At 42.2% G+C, this 26,149-nt stretch overlaps 1 protein-coding gene across 5 annotated transcripts in view; it reads right to left on the bottom strand.

Moving 5' to 3' along the window:
* Arhgap24 (Rho GTPase activating protein 24) overlaps positions 1 to 26,149 on the bottom strand; it is a 697,838-nt gene that overhangs the window by 227,614 nt on the left and 444,075 nt on the right. For all 5 annotated transcript variants that reach the window (XM_006534888.2, NM_029270.2, NM_146161.3 and 2 more), the window contains one exon: positions 13,252 to 13,339. In XM_006534888.2, the coding sequence (XP_006534951.1) occupies positions 13,252 to 13,339 (88 nt within the window). The remainder of the gene's footprint in view (positions 1 to 13,251; positions 13,340 to 26,149) is intronic.

Below are 26,149 nucleotides of genomic sequence, written 5' to 3'. Positions count from 1 at the left end.
ATGGGCCCTATGCCATGCCATGCCCCTCACAAATTGTTTTCCAGAAGCCTTAATTGCCTGTGTTGATCCTTCTTGCTCTGCAGCATCTCAGTGACATGTTGGCAAGTCAGGCCAGAAGGCTTGGGTCACTGAGGAAGACGGAGGGAAAGCTCCCTGTCATTTGCTTGTTGCTGACTAAACACAGCCCAGTGGTGTTTAATGCACTGTGGGCCACTTGCAAGAGGAATTTGTTCCCAAACAAAATCAGCCTTGTTTAAACAGGAGGAAAAGACCAAAACAGCAAGAAGACTAATGGCTAGTGGTCTGGTCTATTTCTTGTTGGCAGAATGTTGAAAATAAAATTAAAAATCTGTGAGTAAAACTTGAAAAATATTTAAACCTGAGGTCATTTTTCAGGAAAGGCAAAGTATGTATCTAAGAAAGGCATTTTTCCTGTAGCCCCTCCCCCCATGGCACATCTCTAGTGCTACTGGCATTGTCTTTATGTGAAGGGCAGGTGGGTTCTGAGCCACAGCACCAAGTGTGTTCAATAAAGTCTGGGTACAATAGGTGAAGACCCTCTAGAAGGGAACTCAGGTCCCATCTCCCCTTTTGGCATGGGCTGAATATTTTAGACTGGACTGAAGTGTGTTTCCTGAAAATATACACTGAAGCACTTCAGAACTTAAGACTTCTGGCTTCCTATATTTTAAAGTAAGGTCTTTGAAGCGGTCATTAAGTGTGGGTTGATGTCAATCCAACATACTGTCATCCTTATAAGAAATCAGGACACTGAAAGGCACAGGAACAAGATCCTGTGAAAACACAGTGTCACAGAGATGGTAGCTGTCCAATCCAAGAACAGATACTGAGGAAGGGACCAACCCAAGGGCAGTTACTGCAGAAGGGACCAACCCAAAGACAGAGACTGCAGAAGGGACCAACCCAAAGACAGAGACTGCAGAAGGGACCAACCCAAAGACAGAGACTGCAGAAGGGATCAACCCAAAAACAGATACCAAGAAGGGACCAACCCAAGGGCAGATACCGAGAAGGGACAGCCCTGGTAGCACCTTGATATTGGGTGTCTGGCTCCTGAGTTCTGAGAAAACTCAGTTCTCTTCTTTAGAGCTCAGTTTGCATGGCTTGTTCTGAAAGCTTTAGGAACATAATACATGTCCTGCACCCTCTTCACCCCCACCTCTTCCTTATCACAGACACATACATAGCTGTGCTGCTGTGAGCTGTGCTGATCAAGGAGCAGATCACAAGCAAAGCTTCTCGTGGTCTAGAGCACTTCCGGACCTTTCTATGTTTGCCAGCATTTCCTCTGCTCGATATTCTTGACATCGTGGTTGTAAAATCAAAATCCAGCACTACTTTCAAATCCCAGCCACACACTTGCTGCCCTGGCAAGGTCTCACTGCCCTTCTATATTTTAAGTCTCCGCCAGATGTAGGGTCCAGTGCAATACGATTTAGTCCCTACACCAGGACTTAATGCGTAGTGCCTGCCACATGACTTGTTGTCCTAAGTGCTTGGTGCTCCTGTTTCCATCTCCCCTCAGTCTTTGAGGTGTGGATACATCACTGATCCTCCTGTTGTCGAATATCCACTCTTCCTCCCCTTTGCTACACTGGTCTCCAGGGAGCCTGTGTAGCTTTCCTTAGACAACCAAGTCCCCATTTCCTTCCTTTGGTAACTCTCTGGTAGGTCAGGCATAATCTGTTCTCTCTACCCATGTCCACCTAAAAGCTAATTTAGGGATGAAGCAAAGTTATAAAACACAATCAGGATTCTTACAAGTCCTTGGTGTCTTTCACTTCAGCGACCAGTTGTCTTATTTGTGTTGAGGAATTTTGAGAGGAAAGAGCACACACTGTTGGATGCATAAAACCTCTGAAGACTCTAGTGGACCAGGCCTTTGGCCTTTCTAGGACTGATGCCATGGGCCTTGGAAGATGGATGGAGCCAGTGATTTGCCAGGCTCCCTGCAGCTCAATCTTCCATATCCCTTAGCAGCTGTTGGCTGCAAACTCGTTTCTCCTCCAATATTTATTTCCTGAGAGGTATGTCTTCTTTAAATTACTAGCTGCTCTGTCTACCAGGAATCAGCTGTTTCAAAAATGATTTTCATCCAGCTAAGCCCTTCAGGATGCCCATCCACAGGAAAGAACCTGTCCTAGGAACTCCATTCAAAGTAACAGCTCTGGTATTTGTTGGGGTTTTTTTACTGTCTGTTTTCTCAGCCTCGTTGGATTACAAAGATTTTTCAATTATTGGATGAAAGAGGCAGGTAAACACAAGCATCCTGAGCATGTATAATTAAAACCAAGCCATAAAGAACAATGAGCAAGGAAAATAACAATTATTCTGGCAAATAACTTATTAACAAATAGCTTCTGTCACCAAGGCAATAAAGGACATGGTAGGCTCTTTTATATTTGCGATGGACTGAGTGATGAGGCCAGAGGGATTAGATTTTTAAAGAGAAAATAGTACACGGTACGGGAAATTAATGAGTTTCTTGAGTCTCTGGTGTCCTACGGCAGTGGGGGAAAGCAGCTATGATCCAGTTCAATAACTCAGACTTGAAAGGTCCTAATTTTGATTAGACCAGTACAGTCAGCCATCATAAAACAAAAAACTCAAGGTCACATTTGCTCATTAAAGCAGCAGACATGCATTGACTGTGTCCTATATGATGGCATTCTGCTATGTGTTGGGGATGGCAGGCATCATCTCTCATCTCTATAATTTCCACGAAGAGAAGAGAACAAAACTTCAGCAAATGTCAATCCTGGGGGCAGAAGAAGTTATGGTTCGTATTGACGCTGGCTTTTTGACATTTAACTTAATTCCTTCTTGTCTTCCCCATTTTTCCCAGCCCATAGCTATTTGGCTTCTGTCAGATGTAGAGAACACACCACTCTGAATTCTTACTGGTGGGAGAAGTCTGCAGCACATGCTGGCTCATGAGCTCAGGGGGGTGTGGAGCCTGGTATTAGCACAGGGAATGAGAGTATGAACCATTGATGGCCAGCGAGGGAAATGATACAGACCACATCACATTGAATAAACCATTGTCCTTAAAGCCTAACATATGTCAGCACAAGACCCGAAGTGCACACATGTGTGCATGTACTTCCAGAAAGCATCAAATAAGAATATGCTAGAAGTGTTTCCTATGTTGGTCTTAAGGGAATCTTAGTGGGGTGAGGGGTGGGCAGGGAACGCCTGACAGCTGGTGGAGCTTGAAGGAAACACCCTAGGAGGAACTTGTTAATTCTATTTGATTTGTCCATAAAAGGCTACATTATTATTTTATGAGAAACACTGAACACTGTAAGATACTAATGAATATGTGAAAATGACAGCTTAGAAGATATTTCAAGCTTACCTAACCTTGTGAATGCTTCCAGATCAGACTATGCATGGATTACCGCCCGAACATGAGTGGACTGGGCATGGTGTGGGAAACAGTTAGCTTCTAGTCACATCCAGTCAACTATCAACGACTGTCCTCACGTGAAGTCACAGACGTTACTGCTGGTCGGAAGGTACAGTTAGTTCTGGAGGAGCTGGATCAAGGCTGAGACAGACTCATTTTGGTCACTGATATTTTCAGGTTCAGCATGGTACTTTAATATGTTATTCAGAGATGGCCCTTCTAAATAAAAGTGTTGACAGTCACTCTCCCAGCCATGGCTGTGGCAGGGGCAATGCTGTGTCGAGACAGGCTGTCTCTGAAGTCTAATCCTAGCTCCAGTGTCACCAGTGAAGACCACTGATTTCTATTAGTGTCTTCCATGTGCTTTTTATAGCTCTACATTAAAAAAAAAAATCTGGCTCAGAGATCAGAAAACTGTGGCCCGTGGGCCAAATCAGGCCTTCTGTTGTCCATATTTCACATTTTTAAGTAGTTAGAAAATAAATCAAAAGAGAAATAATAGTTCTTTTAAATTAAATTATTTATTCAGTTTTGCTTGGTTGGTTTAAGACAATGTCTTATATTGTAGCCAGCACTGGCCTAGAATACAATATAGCATAGTTAGGCTGGCCTCAATCTAATAGCCATCCTTTTGCCTCAATTCTCTCTTTCTTTCCCTTCCTCCTTCCCTCCCTTTTCCCCTCCCCTTCACTCTCATCTCTCTCTTTCTCTGTATGACTGTGTATCTGACAATGTGCATGTATATGTATTTGCATGTATGTATATATATAGATAGATACATATATATATAGATACATGTGTCTGTGTGTGTGTGTGTGTGTGTGTGTGCTTATGAGGGAAGGGATTGCATCAGAACATGCCTACACATTCATATGGAGGGCGGAGGCACACTTTGGATATGATTTCCCAGGAGACCTGTCTCCCTACTTTTTTGAGACATCATTGCTTACAGGTATGAACTTGCCAAGTAGTCCAGGCTGGCCAACCAGAGGGCCTCAGGGATCCCAGCCTTCCCAGAACTGGGGTTCCTGGGATAGTACCATGTTCTTCTGTGTATGTAGATGCTGGGGATCAGACTCAGGTCTTAGAGCTCACCAGGAAGCACTATACTGACTGAGGTATCTTCTCAACCTGCTATTATGTTTGTATGTAAGACAAAGTCACACTGTAGCCCAGACTGCTCTGAATTTCACATGTATCACAGTTAAGTGGACTCAAACTTAAGGCAATCCTCCTCACCTTAGCTTTCCTAGTATGGGATGGTGTACCAGTTACTGGCAAATACATTGTCTGGGGCCACATTCAAGAGTTGATGAACAAAGTTTTATTGGGACCTAGCCAGACACACTCATTACTATATTACCGTGTTACTATAGCAGAGCAGAGCAGCAGGGGCAGAGACCCTAGGTCTGAAAAACCTGTGGTATTGATTCTGGTTCTTTCCAGGAAATGTTCACTGATCTTTGCTCTAGCACAGAGTGATGGGGATTGGAGCAGCATGCCCACAGTGTAGAAATATAGTCCCTGCAGACATAGCTCCTGCGTGTCCATGTGCACACATGGCTCATAAATGCTATAAATGCCCACTCATTCAAATGACACAAGCAAGAATATCAAAGCATGAAAGGGCATCCAAAGCCTTCTCTTTCTGCCACGCAAATAGCCCCCTCCAAAGTCACTCTGCAAGGTATTTTATGTAGGAAGAGAGCTGGGAAGCAAAACAAAATCCAGCAAACTTGTTCTAAGGTAAAGAATGTAGAGTGGCCCGCATGCAGATTGAAACAATGTATTGACTTTATGTTCTGAGCACTTGCGAACATGCAGCTTTTATAGCGTAAGCAACTCCTACCCTAGATGGTCTGAACATTCCAGGAAGACTGTGAGCTGCCTACAGAACTGGGCAGACAGAGATGGTCACTGCCAGTTCAGGGACAAACGCAACTGAGTGGTTTTAACATAGTGCTGAGATGAAAGGGGAGGGGGGAGTTTAAGACACAGCCACTATTGTCCATGTAGATGCCTTAGCAGCATATTGAATAGTGATCAAGACAATGACTAAATCTTACATTAAGCCACTTATTGAAAGTTTCCCTGTAGCACTGGAGAGATTGCTCAGTGTTTAAGAACATATCCTGCTTTTGCTGAAGACCCAAGTTCAGTTCCCAGGATCTTTGTCTGGCAGCTCACAACTGCTTATAACTACAGTTTCAGAAGATCCAATGCCCTCTCTGTTGTCTGCAGGCACTGACCTAATGTACACAGACACACATAAATGCACATAATTAAAAATAAAACCCAAACTATCCCCATACTTACATATAAAATATATGCCAAATGTTGGCTTTCTTTATAAATTTTATTTTATCTTTTATTATGCACATGTGTGTATCTGTGTGTGAGCATGTGCGTGTACATGTTGGGGTGACGCAGAAGCCAGAGGCATTGCATTCCCCTGGTGCTTGAATCACTGGAGTTGTGAGCCACCCAAAATGAGTGCTGGGAATCAAACTTGGGTCCTCTGGAAGAACAGCAAGATCTCTTAATCAATGAGCCATCATCTCTGCAGCCTGTGACTTCCGTTTTGGAATGATAGTAAGTTAATATATCAAATGATATCATGTGTTCAACCCAGCAGTCACAAACACAGACATAACTGGTAAACTTCCATTGGCAATGTTACATAATCACCTTCCTAAACCAGAAAATTAGCCAAGTATTTTCTTTCCCAGAGACACCCATGAACATCTGTCAGAACTATTTATTTCTCGGTTGGCTTGTAACATAACACAGCTGTACTGACTGTCTGAGCAGATTCGAACTTTGGTAAAGAAAACGTTTGCAGACTCCAGACCTATGAAGTGTTCTAGCCAGCAAACATGGTCTTGTACATGTGTGACAGAGAGCCAAGGAGTTTCACATTGTGGGGCAAGAAGAAGAGAAATCAAACTGGGGAGCTAAGGTCTGACTGACAACAAACACTTCTTATGCTAGCCAGGAACAAGAAACAGTGGAAAGCTGATCATGTTTATGTGAGCATGTTACAGGACGGGGCAGGAAGTAGAGAGAAGTAAACAGCTAAACACAGCCATGGAAAGACAGTGATTACAAACGTCTTTTGGCCTGGATCTAAACCAGGTCTGTCATTGGAGGGCATATTTACAGAGTCAAAAGTTTGCAAGAGGAGACACACTTTTGGTTAAAAAGCAAAGGAAAAGAAAGAAAAAGGAGCTGTAGTGCACTTAGTATATTTTCTGAATCCCCGTGTTTACTAGCTGTCCACTTAGCTCCTGTGAAATCTTGCAAAGCAGTTAGGATTGATACATTGTTATCATAAATGTGAAGGATTCTCATGCTTGTGTGAGGGTATCGGAGATAATCGGCATGGTGGCGATGAAAGGTGACATAATTGGTAACTTGTTCTCTTCCTGAAGGATTTTGACTGAACCTCACTGCAGATGGATCACACTGGCCTTTCTGTTTCTGGAATGATTTCTCTATTCCTCCTCCCATTTCCTCCTGTTTCCACCTCTTCTTTTTTTCTCTTTGGACAAGGACCAGGTAAGTCAGCCTTTGGGAACTGGTCCCAGATGGGGAGGTGAGAGTCTGGGAGGCTGGCAATAACCTATAAGATCCATAATGATCTCTGCTTGGCTGGAAGACTGATTCCCAGCGTGATCTCATATCACACGTGTTTCTTGGTGGCTAGACAATGGGCAGTCTCTTACCCAGTGCATACAGGGCATGTGGAAAGAACCCGGCAGCAGTTCATTCAGTGTGTATTTTCTAAGGGAGATAACTGGGCTTTGAGGTCTCACAGGACATTAACTTGGTGACAGTTATTCCTAACAGGTTAAGACCACTTCTGGGAAGTGTGTTTTAATTCTCCATCATCATGACACCATGCTGTGACTTTAGAGATGCTTGCAATAGGTTTGTAGCTGGGAAACTTTACTTAGTGTTCATTTTCATGATGCATTTAAATGTGAAAACAGTTTTAAATAGATTAAAATGCCTACTCTCACTTCAAGAGTCCAAACTCTCATTCTTAGTGGATGAGCTGAGGAAATACTCCTGTTTATCTATTTCAGTTCAAAACAAGTAACTTCACACGCCTAGCTTCCGGAAAATACGGTCCAGATTCTAATACATTGGCTCATAATATAAAATGCCAGCTCACTTTACATCCTCATAATTACCTTTATACACATTTATTTTGGTCTCTTGAAACTTTGCCTGCAAATCAGCAACATACTATTTCCCATGCATATACAAACTCACACACAAATAGATGAATGTATGGGCATATTTATAGATGCTGGTTAATGAAGTTAGTGTCAGCTTTAGTGAGTTATCTTTCTGGGAACCATTTCTTCATGTATGTTATCAAGGATTGTAGGGATTAAATGAAATGATTCTTGCCAAAAAAAAAAAAAAAAAAAAAAAAAGAACATGGAATGTTCTCTAGCACATCAGGAAATTACCTTGCCTGAATATATCTTTTTCTATAAGCAAGGAATAGTTGATCTAAGGAAATAAAAGCTAGATCCTCTGTCTGAACAAACCTGAGGGGCATTCCACTTTCAGAGCTCCGCAGGCTGAGGTAGGACCTTAGTTCCAGTGGCAGTTCCTCTGCCTGTTCCAGTATGTCTTCCCCATTCTCCCTCAGGTGAGCCATTTCCAGAGAGCACTCCCAGCAAGAATCCTAAGATTACTCTCCATCACGAGGTTTCCCAGAAATGTGATTTAAAATTATAGGTAAATAATCTATACAATAATTTATAACATCTATAATTATAATATCTATATTTATAATTATAAATACTTATAGATAAAACATCTATCTTCCACATTATCCTGGAGTTGACTTGAAGGCCTCAGGCTTGAAGAAAATTGTGCTGCTAAGCCTCCAGATTCTAGGTTGAAAAGCCCAGTGGTTCTGTCTGGAGCCAAAATCCTTCCAAGATTATGAACAGAATCAAGTCAGAGATGGAGCTCTGCCCCTGGCTGACCACTGATACTGTACGGAGCCACATACCTTCCAAGCTCCCTACAGAAATCAAGTTAGAGAGAGAGTCCTGCCATTGGCTGTCCAGGCAATGCTGTACAGAGCTGTATCTTTCCAATCTCTCTGACAGAAAGCAAATTAGAGTTGGAGCCCTGCAATGGTTGTTACAAGGCAACACTAGAAAACTGGGTATGCTTTCTGTAGAGTGGCTTACTGATAGGCACAAACTGTTGAGGGATATGCCAGGCTGGTCACTATGTACAGAAAGTCAGGAAAGCTGGGAGGGAGAGGTAGCTCAGTACTTAGGAACACTTGCTACTCTTGCAAGGAACCCAGCTTTGGTTCCCAGCACTCACATGACAGCTTACAACCAACCATTCATAATTAAAGTTCTAGGAAATCTAGCATCTTCTGGCCTCCAAAGGCAGCAGGCATACACATGTCACATATACATTCATGCAGACAAAGCACTCATCACATAAAATCAACATAATAGCTTATTAGGAAGTTTGGAAGGCACAAAGGCACAGATTATACATTTTGAAATCTTCCTACTCCTCCCAACTTGAGACCTTCTGATGCAATCTGAAGCTGGCACTAGCTTTGCTGCGTACTGCAGCTGGTGGCCCACCATGAAAGGCGGGGGATGGAGAACAGGAAAACAGCCTGTTTCCCTCCCTCTGCAGACCGAGACCATGAATGTGCTGGTTCCTAAGTACTCGGAAAGAAAGCAGCTTGACAATAACTCCTCCTGTAAACCATCCAAAAGGACCATGTCCACAACGGGTACACCCTGCCATGGGAGTGCATTGCCAATCCCGGAGACATGGAAAACCCATGAATCCACCCCATGGTAGTATCAGCATTTGGAGAGGAGCATATGAGGTACTGTATTCCAGTAACAGCACCCACGTACACAGGATTCTACATCCAGAGACCTCACAGAGCAGCAATGGTGCAACCTTGTTGCATTAGAGGGGCAGTCTCTACCAACACCATAGCCAACACAGCCAATGGTGCAACATTGTTGCATTGGAGTAGCAGTCTCTACCACCATCACAGCCCACACACAGCTGGGTGAGGCCAACAGTTCAAAAGCCTAGAGGCGGCTTCCTGCCTACATTGAGTGTTAGACTTCTTTTTTTTTTTTTTTTAGGTTCCACAAATGCGTGAGATTTAATCATTGTATTATGAAAGAAATTATTTTTCTTTCATAAAAGTTTATTTTTTTCTTTTATTGCATATTTTCTTTATTTACACTTCAAATGTTATCCCCTTTCCAGGTTTCCCCTCTGGACCCCCCCATCGCTTACCTCCTCCCACTGCCTCTATGAGGGTGCTCCTCACCCCCGTCTTCCCTCCCTGGCATTCCCCTACATTGGGGCATTGAAACCCTCAGGCCCAAGGGCCGCTCCTCCCACTGATGTCCAAAAAGGCCATCCTCTGCCACATATGCAGCCAGAGCTCTGAGTCCCTCCATGTGCATTCTTTAGTTGGTGGTCCAGTCCCCAGGAGCTCTGGGGGTCTGGCCGGGTGACACTGTTGCTCCCTCCACGGGGCTGCAACCCCCCTCAGCTCCTTCAGTCCTTTCTCCAACTCCTCCATTGGGGACCCTGCACTCAGATCGAGATTTCTTTTCCTCTTTGGCCATCATTAGCTCTGAGTCTCTTTCCCTCTACTCTTCTGAGAGGTTATTCTGAGAAAATCAGTGCATCATTGCTCCATTCACGATTCTATCCATTTTGTTAACAAAACAAGGAAAACTCAGTCCAAACACATTTTAAGAAGCAGAGAACAGCTACATTTTCTTTCTTCAAGGACTGTACAGTAAAAACCTGCCAACATTCCTTTCTCAATCACATTTCCCAAAAGCTTAGTACTTGGACATAAATGTTCACTCCGGCCTAAAGTTTGGCACATCTGACCATGTATCCTTCAAATTTGCCAATTTGGCTGACATTTATATTTTATTTTACTTTTTGGAAAAGCAAGTGGAGAAATTGGAAAGACTGAAGTGAGATGTTGTAACTTGTGGCACTATTCAAAAGGATAAATCATTTCATGGATAATAAATCCATTAAAAAATCCACGCTAATTTATGGTAGATTGTTTTCCCAGCTAGGCTTTTACAAGTTTAAAATATGTGTAGAAATATGATATGCAAATGAATATAAATTTGTAATATACAAAGATGACAGTTTCCATATTCTGTTGAAAATTGCTGATTTCTCTTAATATTTTTAGTTTTAGACATTTCAAAGTAATCCAATAACAAACAAAACCAAAGTTTCCTATATGGGAATATGTTCTAAAGACATATATGGCACAGAAAGGTAAACTGTTCTTATACAATGTGCATGCATGCTTGTAGTGTTAGAATAAATAGGGAGGAGCTTGCTGGAGGCTCTCCTGAGCTTTGCTGGTAGACATCATGAGTCAATGGGATTAGAGAACTTAAGTGTCTCTTATTCAGTAACACGTCTTGGGTACTTAGACTTTGACATTTTGTCCATAAAGGCAGGTGTGTTGGGTCTGTACTCATTATGTATAGTGTGTAGGGTAGGTTTCTCAAAGTAAAAACTGAATATATTACAGAGAGGACCAATGTAGAATACAGACTTATCATTCATATACATATATGAATTCACACGCACATATATATATATGAATGATATATGTTATATGTATGTGAGTGATATATCTATCATTTATATTATCATATATATGATATATATCATATACATATTATCATATGTATCATATATTACATATATATCATACAAAGTGCCAGCCATACATATATAATCCCTCCTTCCTTCAATTTCTGATTGATGAAAACATTCCATTGTAACCCCTCAATTTCCATGTTAAAATATTTCACAATTGGAAAAATCTGAAAGATATTATATTGTTATTCCCATTTGAAAAGATAGATCAAGTATCTTGTTGTTTGTAAATAATCCTAATTTTGCAAAAATCTTATGTTACCTATGTTCAATAGATCTCCATATTCTTATACTGGGTACCAAGGTACATGACTGGAAATGTCACTCTGTCTCAAGGCTGCAGAGATAAAGCCCTGTTACTGAGGTGTGTGACAAAGACACTTGACACTCTGTTGCATGAGTGCTTCCAGCTTCCTTTCCCAAGCTCAAATGGCACAACTCTCTCCACACTCTATAAACATTCAGAATTATAAATCTCAATTCACAAGGTTCTGTGAATTGCCTTGAGGATTTAGACGGCACCCTGTCTCGATGGAGCTGTGCGTTCACTGTAAGTAGGACTATGAACGAGTATATCATCGAGGCTGAATATCCAGAAATGTTTACAAAAGACAACTTCAGATTTCTCATCACATAGCCTTCAGTGTCACAGGCTCTACAGCATGTGCACTGTGTGTAACACCTGTGCCCAGTCACGGCATATTGGAAAGACCTGAAGGCATGCACTGCCTAACACAGGCTCAAGTCTATCTGTCTTACATCCGAGGCTTCTCAACGAGCTGAGATCTATGGGCAGCCGGTAGACTGACTGGATAGGTAGACCCCTAGCATTATGGCTGGAGATAAAAAGCCAAAGCCATCCATTTAATACCAAAGGTGGTTTAAAAACCAACGGGGCCCTGGTGTGAGAGAATAAATAGGGAAAGAAATTTCCTCTAGGGATACTTCAAAGCCTCTGCAACATCTGGGCTCTAGCTCCATAAGGGACATTCCTCTAAGAAGTAAGAACAAAAGGGCTTTAACAGGGCAAACAAGAGTCAGGTTTCTTACAATGTGTTCTCCCTGGGGGGAAACAAATAACGCAACCCATCTGACTAACCCTTCTGCACTTGAGCTGCTTCAATTAACAGTTAGTCATGGATTCCATCTTGAGCCTGGTGAACTCGAGGCTACAGCTGTTTTCATTGAGGGGGAAAATACGCTCGCACACTTTAGATTCCCAGGCCTTATAAATCTGGGGAAAAACTGTTTGATTGGCTGCTTTTACGCCAGCAGTATTGATACAAATTACATATTGCACACACAAATCAATACACACCCACCCTACACTACTTTGAAATCAGTATCAACATCACATCAACCGGGTTGTCCAGCTTGACTAAAAAACTGCATTCTTAACTCTTTTCTGCTTTTATCAAGGTATAAGGAGATGGAGAAGAACTGATCAATGATATAGACCGTGGCATTGAAAGAGCAATTCTGGGGCTACTCTAAGATTTAAATATGGCACCACCACACTAAAATGGATGGGAGCCAATAATTAAGAAACATGAACAGATGTGGCAGATATTGAGCCTAGATGCCCTGATTGACACGTCCTCAGTTCCACAGCCAAACATGTGTGAGCCGCTGTTTGGGAACACAGTGGAGACAGAACTGTAATAATGTCTGCTTGGCCATTGAAAAAAATTTTTAGTAGAAAAGGTTTCAAAAAGAATTTTTTGCAAGGGAATTTATCAGATAATCCTCTGGTAGCACATTTGACCAGTAACACTGTATCAAGTTTCCATCACAGCATCCCTGTAAAATAAGACTCCTGTTACACAGTCCGTTACGATACAGGTTGGTCAATTCTGGTCAAATCAAGAGTCTCGTGGGCAACTGAATCATTCTGCAGCCGTGAGCATGTGTGTCTGCACACACATGCTCTTGTATAGATGTGGGGCCATTGCCTGTGTGGATGATAGCCAAGTAAATGCTTGCTCTCTCAATTTTCAGCCAGAATCAACGATCAAAACCAGTCTGACACATTTTCACTTGCCTCGACACAGAACAGCAAGAATTTAATCAAAACAGAAAATTTATCTTACCTGGAACTACTTCGAAAAGGAACTTTCCTGGGTTTTCTTCATTGCACGGATGCTCAATGACTTTATTTCCATGCAGAAAAATAGTCCCCTGCAAACACAAATGCCCCAAACATCAACATAGCAGCAAAAACCACATAGCAGCAGCATTGAGCATCTGAATTGCTCGGTGTCTGCAACCCAGTAAGCAGTCACATATTCCAAACACCCTCATGTTTATGGTAATCAAATTCCATAAGCCAGAGTTATATTCATTTACCTTTAGTACATATTTTTGAGTAGCTCATGTGCATTAGACAACATTAACTCTGGGATCATTTTATGTATCAATTTATGATGTGGATGGTGTGCCATCAAATTTACGGAGCATTCTATCAACATTGTAATATTCGATGGTTAGACTAATCTAAAGCAGTCAGTATTATTTTCCTCCAGTTCGTGGTTGTAAAAGTTAAAGTGACAGGTTTAAAGAAACTTAGTAAAATTTCAAATTGTCCTCCTCTTGTGCCACAGTTGCTTATGTGAGCCCAAGATCAGAAATTTAATACACATGCAGTGTTTGGGGGAGTTAGGTCACGTTGGCCATTAGGAGAGTGAATGAAGTTGTAGTTTTATCTCTTCTCTCTGCCTTCTACCACAGGGAGACACAGTGAGAAGATGCTGGCTCCCTGAAGGTGACCTTTACAGCATCTAGAACTGCGAACCAACAGATTTCTGTTCATTATAAATTCCCCAGTCTCAGGCATTCTGTTATGGTAGTGCAAAAACAGACTGAGATTTTTGATTGTCCCTTCTGTTAGATTTTTCTCTCTTTAGCGGATCATTCCTATCAGTTTAGACACATATAAATGCCCATTCCACTTTTAAAACTTGTTCTGAATAACTTTTTCCATATTACAACCTATTTTCTCTTTATCTAGAGAAAAATGCCAGTACTGAATCATTTATTCATATAAACCTTCATCGCCTTGTCTTTGCACCAGTGGTTCAGGATAGGAGACTCAAGCTACATCCTCGACAGTGTTCAGTCCTCAGTGAAACTTCAATCTATCGGCAACTGTTTCTTTTCTTTTTCTTTATTTTGTTTTGTTTTTTCGAAACAGGGTCTCGCCATGTAGTCCTAGAATCACTAAGCAGACCAGGTTGGCCTTGAACTCAAAGATCTGTCTCTGCCTCCCAAGTACTGGGATTAAAGGTGTGTACCATGACATTGACCTCTGACCACTGGTTCTTGAAGCACTTTTTTTTTTTCTGTTTTGTCTGTTTTGGTTTTCTTCAGGATTTTCCCTTGCATCTCTGTTATTTGAGTCTCATTTGCTGACTTTAGTTTCCCTTGCAGCATTAGAATTTTTCATATATTTGTCTAATGAGTCCATCTCTTCTGACAATTCTTTATCTGATAGCTCACATTCCTCCACACCCATGACGTCAATAACCAACTACGAGCCCTTTAATATCAGTTTATCTATAATAATTGTTCTCCTTCCTAGACTACAAATCTGAGAGCTTATTTGGCATTCCTAATCATGTATTTCAAAGGTATTTTAAACTCAATTAAATTAAGTTAAAATTAAAATGCAATTTAATTTAGTCCTCAGCGTGAGTTCCGTATCTGAATGTCATGCAGCATCCTTGCACACAACAGCTATGGAAATGCTTGTTTATATTCCGCCTCTGTTTGCTGCTGGCCCACTCTGCTTTGTGACAGTAAGCACCACCTTTAATGCCAATGTCCCACACCTTCATTGGGATCTGTACAATGCTTTCAGCATCTTTCAATCTAGTATCGACACAATCTGAGTATCCTTTAGGAACACACGTTTAACCCCTCCTTCCCTACATACATTTGTTCCAGAATGAAGACCTCCATGACTATGTCCCACCCATTTCTCTAAGCTACGTTTCTGTGGTTTTCCTATGATCTAGGTAACTGCTTGTCTATAAATCCTATTATGTTCCCACCACACTAAGATATCTCCCAGGTCATTTGATAGACACAATGTACATTTATATTGATTGATTCTCAGTTTACCACTGGTGCCCAGCATGGCCCCAGCATAGAATTAAGACCCAGTAAGCACACTGTTGAGTAAATGTATACCCTTGGTGTAGTGAAGCCGGATTCTGGCTGGAGAGATGGCTTGGTGGTTATGGGTGTGCATTGTTCTTGGAGAGGATATACGGTTGCTTCCTAGCACCCCTTCCAAGGCAGCTTACAATTGCCTATAGCTCCCAATGCAAGGGGTCCTGCTCAGAGAGCCTCTGCAGACTCCTGTACATGCGTGCAAGGCCACCACCCATGGACACACATAACTAAAATAGATAAATTATAATTTAAAAGTCATATTCAAAAACACATTGAACTCGAAAGCCCAGGATTCTATCTTCTGTGTTATATATATCATCTACTTTTCTCAGGTAGTATTTAGTCCAAGTGGTCTTTTACTTGAGCCTAGTCCTATATAGTTTGGCACAGAAAATTGCAGTCATCCCTGAGTTCCCTCCTGGGCTTGTATTGAATGATAAAGGTTAGTTCTGGTCTTTAAAGTTTCACATCTCCTAGAGAATTATGAAGGGCTGTATTCCTCTCTGATTTCAGCCCCGTTAGTTTCATTAACCCTCATAATACTTCCTGATGCCTTATTTGTCTCATAAACCTCATTTGCGAATGATGTCATTGACTTCTTGCTGGGGTCATGAATTGCAATCCATCCAGAATACAGGGGTCCATATTTTCTCTGTCAGGGCTCTATACCTTAGCATGATGTTCAACCTGCTGCACCACAAACTTCAGTGGTCTAAAAGGAAAAAAAGGCTCAGATGCAGGAAGAGGGTGTAACAATTCTGATGGTTTAGAATATGTGGCAATAATCACATGCTAAAAACTATCATATTCAGATTGCAATTATATTTATGTTTATCTCCAATGGGTATAACATTTTCATATAGTTATCTATACTGGCTGGTTTTGTGTGTCAACTTGGCACAAGCTGGAGTTATTACAGAGAAAGGAGCCTGCCTTAAGGAAATGCCTTCATGAGATCCAGCTGTAAGGCATTTTCTCAATTAGTAATCATGGATGGGAGGGCCCATTGTAGGTGGCACCATCCCTAGGATGGTAGTACTGGGTTCTATAAGAAAGCAAGCTGAGCAAGCCAGTAAGGAACATCCCTCCAAGGCCTCTGTGTCAGCTCCTGCTTCCTGACCTGCTTGAGTTCCAGTCCTGACTTCCTTCGGTGATCAACAGCAACAGCAACATCAGGAAAATGTAAGCTGAATAAACCCTTTCCTCCCCAACTTGCTTCTTAGTCATGGTGCTTCTGTGGGAATAGAAACCCCTACTAAGTAGAATCACTGCAACTTCAAAATTCAACGTGGTAAACACCATCTTTCATAGTTTGGCAGCTTAGTGTTGGCAAAAGAAAAAGAATTGAGAGAAATACGCTGGCACTTTTGACTTCAGCTTAACTTGCTATTAAAATGAAATCTCATCTCTAGTTAGTATCAGACCCGGGAGCCAAAGCCACAAGAGATCAGAGTAAGGTTAGATGTTATTGAAAATAGACATAGGGATTTTTCCTTTGGAATTTAGTCTGGGGAAAAAAGCCGGGGGGGGGGGGAGCAGACAGTGCTGCAGGCCAGGAATCTGGTAGAGAGCAGAGAGCCACTTACTGTCTCAGGTGGGTGCCTGGGTACCGGGGTTCTGAACTCACTCAACCTTACAATTTATAATAAATGTTCATGCTTGCTTGAATTATTATTTAATTGAATTTTTAAAAATCTATGCAGAACCTAGCTTTGAAGAGATTTGAAGTGCCAGGATGGGGTGGGGGTTGGGGATACTCAGGGGCCCCCACCTGCTGGCAGGAGAAGGGAAGGGGAAAAATTTGGGAACAGGGCGTTGAGGGGGATGTGAAATGAATAAGAAAGTAAGTAGATAAATAAGTAAATAAATAAAATTTTAAAAAGACTGAGATGTGTTGCCTGTTTTTGCTGTTGTGCAAGAGGACTTGAATAATGGCCTCCCAAAGATTGCAATGCCTGATCCCTAGACCCTGGAAGGGTTAATTCATCAGAAGAGAGCTTGCGTCTCTAACTGTATATATATGTAGCAGAAGATGGCCTAGTTGGCCATCATTGGGAAGAGAGGCCCCTTGGTCTTGCAAACTTTATATGCCCCAGTACAGGGGAAAGCCAGGGTCAAGAAGTGGGAGTGGGTGGGAAGGGGAGCAGGGCAGGGGGAGGGTATAGGGGACCTTTGGGATAGCATTTGAAATGTAAATGAAGAAAATATATAATTTTAAAAAATGCTAGAAGAGAGCCTCTGCAGATGGAATCAAATTAATATTCCAATAAGAGATTATCCTAGACTGTTTGAGTGAGCCCAGATCCTAATCACAGCATCTTTAAAATAGAGAAGCAATTCACGGAGATTTGATACACAGATACCAGGGGCCTCATGAAATCCGAGCTAGACAAAACTAACAGCCACAGGCCAGGGACACAGAGAGTCCCCAAAAGCTTGAGGTAAGGGTCCACTATCCTCCTAGAATCTTTCTGAGCTCATCCCTGCTATCCCTTGTTTTCCAGCTTCTTGACCTAAAACTGGGAGAGAGTGTACAGTTTTGTTTAAGCAAGCCACAGCTTCAGGGAAAGACAGAGAAATAATCTCCCAACGACCCCCTAGGAGGAATTTACAAACCTCTGAGGTTTCAAAGAAGCCCAATTTTCAAGTTGGCAAAGAATACCTAACTTTACATTACCCCTTTTGTTTTGGAGAAAATCCATAGTGTAAAAGGCATTCAGAGAGATGGCAGCCTGGGAAAATCCCTCTTCAGAGTCCTCTCCTCTCACCAGGATGCAATTGACCCACCAGCATCATCTCAGACCCCCCAGAAGCACAGGGTGGAAAGTCCTTGGCCTGTTTGCCAGTCCTTATTTGGAGAGGAGTGCAGTCAACTTCTGACCCTTCTCAGTCCACTGCTAGGCACTATCTTGCACACAACCATTTTACAGCATTTGTTATTTCTCATAGGAGAAGAAATGTCAGCTGTTCAGAAGACAGGAAGAACCAGATAGTGGCTTAGTAGGCTCTCTCTCTCTCTCTCTCTCTCTCTCTCTCTCTGAGTGTGTGTGTTTGTTATACATAACAATAATAATCACAGAAGTGGAAGAGAGGGAAAGTTTTAAGGAAGAAGGACTGGGAATGGTGCAGATACCACTTTCATCAACGGAATCTCAAATATTTTATTTGGAAAGTCAGAATTTGAAATATAGCATGATATAAGAAAAAGAAGAGGAGGAAGAGAAGAAAGTGGAGGGGGAGGGGAAGAGGCTGTGGCTGCCTTGGGAATTTATGTCTCAGAATGAAACAAAACAGAGAGGGAAAGTGTCACTGTAGTAGAATATTTATCAGGGGAAAACGCTTAAGACCCTAGAGTAAGAAATCCAATAAGTCATCATCAATGGACCAGAAAATGTATGGCAAAATAGCCTCCACTTAAGCCTTATTTTAATTAAAACCTCTGCACGCTTAAAAATTTCTTCTAAAGACCTAGAAATAACCTTGAGAGAAACTGTCTCACAGGTAAATCTAGCACCAAAATAACCGAAGACACAGACTGCGGTGATCCTAAAGGTTTAACAGCTGAGTATTTCTGGATTTCTTCAGTGCCATCCCATACGTTTTCATACTAAAATGGGAAGCAGAGAGTGGGAGAGAACAAAGCCACCGCAGGAAGGAATTGTCTCAGGGCCAGATAACAAGGTGCTTTCACATAGAGTGTCTTTCTAAGAAAATCATTCAATGTCAACTTGGGAAACAACTGTCACCTTGAAACTATTTTAACATTGTATCTGATTACCAGTGAAACAAACCCCAAACGTGGGGGAAAGCCCACAGAAATAGTAACACTCTTTGGCTATACGAGTGCCTTACTTTAGTTTGTTACTCCAGAATTCCTAGTTTTCAAGAATATTACTTTTTTAAAAATGTAAAATATAAAAACATAAAAATTGAACTTGTTATGTCCAAAACTGTTCCCATTAATTCACAGAGTTAAGGGTGTAGGGTGAGGGCTTTGTTACTCTGGACAAGCAGCCCCCAGTGCTTGGGAACAGAGAACCTAGTGGCTATACCAGCTTGAACACACACAAAAATATGGTATTTGAGTATTAGTGCAGAATGGAATTGGGTATAGATGCAGATTTCACGTTTTACTTATTCCTGTACTTCTTGGCAGAACAAATAAATATAAGGACCTCAGATTCCCTTATTCTTCTCAGTTACCAAAGTATCTTCAATGCAATACCAGAGACTGAAGGTTGAGGTTCAATAGTCAAACATTTCACATCTCAGAAATCGTATTCAACTCATAGATGTTCTGACAGAATATCATAGGATTTGATATGTGAGTTTCTCATGTCTGCCCCAAGCTATTCAAATGTTACTGTTTTCTCTTTCTAATTTAACCATGTGCTAAAGTATGTGTGTGTGTGTGTGTGTGTGTGTGTGTGTGTGTGTGTGTGTGTGTGTGTAGGTATAGGTATAGGTATAGGTATAGGTATAGGTATAGATATAGATATAGATATAGATAATAGGTATGTAGATAGGTAGATAGGCAGACAGACAGATAGATAGATATAGCATAAGGATTTTGTAACTATAGATAGGCAGAACCCTGGACTTAGGAGCTGAGAATGTATTGGATATAGCAGCTTAAACTCATGCAGAAATATGATATCTAAATATTTGTACAAAATAGAATTGAGTAGAGATGCAGACTTCTTTTTACTTAAAGTAGTAAAGAGCCACATCACTTCTAAATACTCATCCTTCCCGGGCCCCAAGCATGTAACAGGAGGCAGTGTGGCCATCTTATTAAAATCTCCTTTCATTTAGCTGTCACTAACATTAACATTCCAATCTCCCCACTTCTCAGCCACACGGAATAGAAAGCCTTTCCTATCACTCCTCTGATAGCTGCTGCTTTTGTTTGCAGCACCGTGTATGAAACTCAGCGCCTTGCTTATACGAGGCAGTCCACTGATTCCATCCATCCCTTCTTGAGGTCAGACAACGCTTTAAGAGCTGAAGATGTAGCCGTGGAGAAAGTATATCTATCCTTGCTGTCATTCATGCTCCTAACATTCTGATTAGAAAAACATACACAGATACCTATATATGTAAATGCGTTTAAAAGCACAAATGGATCATTAATCATTAATTGGTGTAATCAATTATGATGAGGTGTCTGGTTTGGAAGTATCTAGGTACACACTTTAGAACCACTGGCCAGGAAAGTCCTCTATCAGTTGACAACTTTGCCGAGACCTCAATGCTGTGATCTGCCTGCCCACATGAGATGCAAAGGAGGATGGAAGATGGCAATGTTAGGGGGCAGGGGGCTGGGTGAGGGGGTCCCCTTCACCTGGATTTTATCCCGAGTACAGTGAGAAGCTTTAGAAGGGTTTTGAACCTTGGCTCACAAGACTTGTGTGTTTCAGAGAAAGCAGCATTGCATTGATAACAGACAATGTCTATAGGAGGGATGGAGGTAAAAACAGGAGCTCCTGTGAGTCTTGTATACAGGAGATTAGTAGCTTCGAAGCTGAGGAAAAGAGGAGTTAGCTGCAGCATGTTAAAGAAAAGGGAGAGGGAAGATAGCTTGTTAGCCCTGAGGCTTGGAGAGAGAGGAGGAAAGGCTAATGCGCAGAACAGAACCGTGTGAGGCACAGAACACTGGTGATCCCACACACTGCGATATGGAAGAGGGGGGGGGGAAACTGAGGGGAAAGGAAGAAATTGGCTAAGGACACACCTCAAATGCATCCTCCACATGCAGGGAAACAGTAAATGGAGTTGGATGTATGAGCGCCAACCCTCAAACAGAGATGAAGGCTGGAAACTGAGTTTGGAAACTCATCAAACCACGAGTTATATTTAAAGCATAATTGAGGTAAACTAAGGAGATGTGGGGAGATAACGTGGCAGCTACAAACAAGATGGCCAGAAGATGCTTCCAGCTAGAGAATCTGCAGCAGACATGGGACCCTAAAGAAGGCTGCGGGGTGGGGAGATGCGAGAGGATGGAGGAAAGCCACAGAAGCATGAAACCCAAGATGGAAAGCACTATGAAATGGTCACCCAGTTTGATAACCTTGCATGGTCAAGTGAGCACGTTATCAGGGAACTAGCAAAGAGATTTGGGCAGAAGCAATCCAGAGGTCAGCTTTCCAATAGTCTCACTGCAGCCGCAGAGACTAAGTGATCTAATTCCACAGGCTGCAGCAACATCCGTGGGAATGAGCAGAGACAGTCACTCCAGATGACTTTAAATGTTCTGATGTGGGCTGCATAGACGGCCTGGAGGTTAAGAGCACTAGCTGCTCTTCCAAAGGACCCAGGTTCAAGTCCCAGCATCCACAAGGCAGCTCACAGCTGTCTGTCTGTAATTCCAGTTCCACGAGATACAACTCCCTCACACAGGCATACATGGAGCCAGAACACCAATATAAATAAAATAAATCATCTGTTTAAAATGTTCTAATATAACAGCAGTCAGATTAATGGGCTAATCACCAAAACACGTGGGGACCAAGGCATTTGTGTCTCCTTTTGTTTTAGAAAGGCATAAGGTACACTACATTTATATAATGTTTAGAATATTGCTAGAAAGGAGAAACAATAAATACATCTCAAAATTAATTTTGACAAGTCCTTTTCAACACATTTTCTCTGGGGTGGGGGTGGGGTTGCTGTTACATCACTTTCCAGCATGTGAGGATCTGGTTCTAGGCTTGTTATTCTATTCTGTCTCTCTTTGTCTACACCTGAACCCCTCTCTGTATGTCTGTCCTACTGTATCTTATCCCTTCCTAAAACAAAAGGACACACAGATGCTTTGGTCCCCACCTCCATTAGCAAGCAGCTTATTGATCTGACTCCTGTTAGATCAGAACTTTAAAAGTCATCTCTACTATAGAAAGTCATGCTATGCAATATTGATTATTGTACCTTCATATTTGATCATACAGATCTCCTGTTATATTCACCATTATAAATAGCCCCTCTACTTAACCCATTGCATTTCCTGACAGAGTTAGAAACTGCTTGTAAAACATATCTCCAAATTACTCTGAGATACTTATTGGCCCTATCTTAAGTCCACAAACATTCCTTCTCACACTACTAACCTTGGAGTTGTGCATGGTAGCACACCTTCTGCCATCCCAGTAATCAGGAAGAGAAGGCAGGAGGACTGTAAATTCAGGGCCAGCCTGAGCTACATGGCTAGCCTCTGTTTCAAAAACTGCTACTAAATTAGAATCTTTGTTAGTTTGGCTTCCAACACATAAACATGATATATTCTTCCATTAAGTTAAGATTCATAATTCATAACAGAAATTAAAATTAGTGTATTTTGTACATATACATGAATATTTACAATTGTATGTATATATTATATATATGCTTTGTATATTTTGATGCTTTGTGGAAATGTTTGAAATGAAGGATTAGAATGCTTACTGGTAGTATATGTGAATGTATATTGATTTGATATGTAATGTTTTCTCAAGATCAATAATTTGTAAAATATTTTAAGAATACATATTAAATCTAATGGCAGCTATGAGTATTCCTTTCATATCTTAACAACTCCCTCATTTACCTGATATGTACTGATAAAGAGTCATTGATAAAATAGTGAATTGAAGCAATGGTCACAAATATTCCTAACTCTGTTTTAAAGAGAATTGTTTTAAGGGTCCTTGGTTATGATGCTAGCCAGAATATTAATGTATTATTATTATCTTCAGGGTCCCTCTACTCATATGAGGTCTCAATAATAATTGTTTTGTTTGTACTTTAGCATCATGAAGGCATGCTATGTTTTACGAAACAAGCTCTTTTGGTCTCGCAGAAATAATCATGTTTTCACTTACAATGTGTTATCATAGCAACAGTTAATTTCTAAATCTTAGCGATTTCATTTCAGCCTATGTGTACTGACAGACTTTTGGGTACCTTTGTATCTAGGAGAGATCGTGAGGCTGAGCTCTGATCAATACTATCCCAGCAGAGCCTGCGCCTCTACACTCAGCCCTAGATCTGCTTTGGCCATTATCCCCGATCTTGTCCCACTGTATTTGCTGGCAAAAGGTGCTCTCAGGTCATAAATCCATAAACTACCTTACATCAGATGAAAGTTTCTGTGTTTGAACATCTAAAAGTGTGTGTGTGCTTCAGTCTTTAGAAAAATTTCTATCCACAGATTTACAGATGAATGGTGGCGATTATTATAAATTTATGAAAGCTCTTAAAAGTCCAGCCACATATAACACTGTAATGAGTACTACCTGAACTCTTTAACGATGACAATCCATCATTACTGATGAGAGAATTTGAGCCCTAGAATGTTGTGCTGTGTAAGGACATCATGGACAGGGCTGTCTCACTCATGTATGGCTGGCAGTTAGGAAAGTACCAGGAAAGCAGAAAGGAGGAAATAAAGGTTATTGCAGGGGATGAATAAAGCCGTTTAATCTTCCAGTGGGCTTCATTATCTGTGAAGTAAGGATAATTAGGATACAGTGCGTAGTTAACTAACACAGGGTGATTTGGAGATTATACCAAATAAGGCGTTTGGAAAGCGTAAAGCATAAGACACTGTGGAACAGATTATTGTGTCTTCTCTGTCTCCCATTAAAGTTCATTTTTGACCAGTGATCATAGATAGTGGAACTTAAATTGGTTTTCCTAGGTGAGCTGAGCTCTCATTTGTTGGAAGTACTCAAAAGACCTGAAAAGCCACTGGCAGTGGTAGGAGGAAAACTCTCACTGTAGGTCCTATCAGCTTCTAGTCTCCTAACCTAAAACCAGGACAATGCGAGTCAGTGGGAAAGTAAGTGTATCCACACTCCTTAGAGGGTGTCGGGAGCCTGAGAGGCAGGTGAGGGGGTGGCGTGAGCCAGCTTGATGTCCCCACTTCTTAGTGCATATGTGACTTCACCAACGGTAGTATACATGGTTTTGCTTCTATTTTGTCATTAATAAAACTGAAAGGAAATAATGGAAGGAAGGAAGGAAGGAAGGAAGGAAGGAAGGAAGGAAGGAAGGAAGGGAGGAAGGGGAGAGGAGGGGAGGGAGGGAAGGAAGGCAGGCAGGGAAGGAGAGAGAGAGAGAGGGAGGGAGGAAGGAAGAAAGGAAGAAAGAAAGAAAGAAAGAAAGAAAGAAAGAAAGAAAGACAGAAAGGAAAGAAAAAGAAAGAGAGAGGAAGGAAGGAAGGAAGGAAGGAAGAAGGAAGGAAGGGGAGAGGAGGGGAGGGAGGGAAGGAAGGCAGGCAGGGAAGGGGGAAGGAGAGAGAGGGACGGAGGAAGGAAGGAAGAAAGGAAGAAAAAAGAAAGAAAGAAAGAAAGAAAGAAAGGAAGGAAGAAAGAAAGAACGAAAGGAAAAAGAAAGAGAGAGGAAGGAAGGAAGGAAGGAAGGAAGGAAGGAAAAAGAAAGAAAGAAAGAGAGAGAGAAGGAAAAAGAAGAAAGAAAGAAAGAAAGAGAGAGAGAAAGAAAGAAGGAAAAAGAAGAAAGAAAGAAAGAAAGAAAGAAAGAAAGAAAGAAAGAAAAAGAAAGAAAGGAAGGAAGAAAGGAAGAAAGAAAGAGAGGGGGAAGGAAGGAAGGAAGGAAGGAAGGAAGGAAGGAAGAGAGGGGGAAGGAAGAGGAAGGAAGGAAGAAAGAAAGAGAGGGGGAAGGAAGGAGGGAAGGAAGGAAGGAAGGAAGGAAGGAAGGAAGAAAGAAAGGAAGGAAGGAAGGATGGAAGGGAAAGAAAGACAGGCAAAGAAGGAAGGAGGGAGGAAGGAAGGAAGGAAAAAAACAAGCTTTAAATAAAACAATAGTGTAAACATTTAGCATGGTGCTTGATACATAGTTAGGTATTTGTAAACAGCTGTCCTCATAACAGTTTCTTCTACCTGGTATTTATCAGGTACAGATCAAACCTTTAGCATCTAGCATCCCAAACCATCATGCATAACCTTGATGTGTATTTCTGGTCTATTATTACTGTCCATGTTAGGTATGTTGACCAGAGACGCGCATCGTTCCTCAGGTAGCATGGCCTGAAGAGTAAGTGAGGCCTAAGCACAGTGCTGTTTGATGTCTGCACGTTTTCAGGGTCAGTGCAGGAAAGTTTCTTTAGTGAAACTGGAATGAAATGAAAAGCCAGCAAGCGACAAGCCCCTTCCTCTCCACCCGAGCCCCGGGCTACCTTGCCAGCAGAGTCTCGCCCAACACCCGCAAGGTCCCACACGGGACTCCCCACAGGATCCTAAGACCTCTGGTGAGTGGAACACAGCGCCTGCCCCAATCCAATCGCGCGGAACCTGAGACTGCAGTACATAGGGAAGCAGGCTACCCGGGCCTGATCTGGGGCACAAGTCCCTTCCTCTCCACCCGAGCCCCGGGCTACCTTGCCAGCAGAGTCTCGCCCAACACCCGCAAGGGCCCACACGGGACTCCCCACAGGATCCTAAGACCTCTGGTGAGTGGAACACAGCGCCTGCCCCAAACCAATCACGCGGAACCTGAGACTGTGGTACATAGGGAAACAGGCTACCCGGGCCTGATCTGGGGCACAAGCCCCTTCTGCTCCACCCGAGCCCCGGGCTACCTTGCCAGCAGAGTCTCGCCCAACACCCGCAAGGGCCCACATGGGACTCCCCACGGGATCCTAAGACCTCTGGTGAGTGGAACACAGCGCCTGCCCCAATCCAATCGCGCGGAACCTGAGACTGTGGTACATAGGGAAGCAGGCTACCCGGGCCTGATCTGGGACACAAGCCCCTTCCGCTCCACCCGAGCCCCGGGCTACCTTGCAAGCAGAGTCTCGCCCAACACCCGCAAGGGCCC

This window comes from Mus musculus, chromosome 5 (assembly GCF_000001635.26).
Source record: "Mus musculus strain C57BL/6J chromosome 5, GRCm38.p6 C57BL/6J".
Lineage (NCBI taxonomy): Eukaryota > Metazoa > Chordata > Mammalia > Rodentia > Muridae > Mus > Mus musculus.
This window is presented reverse-complemented; position numbering and strand designations above follow the sequence as displayed.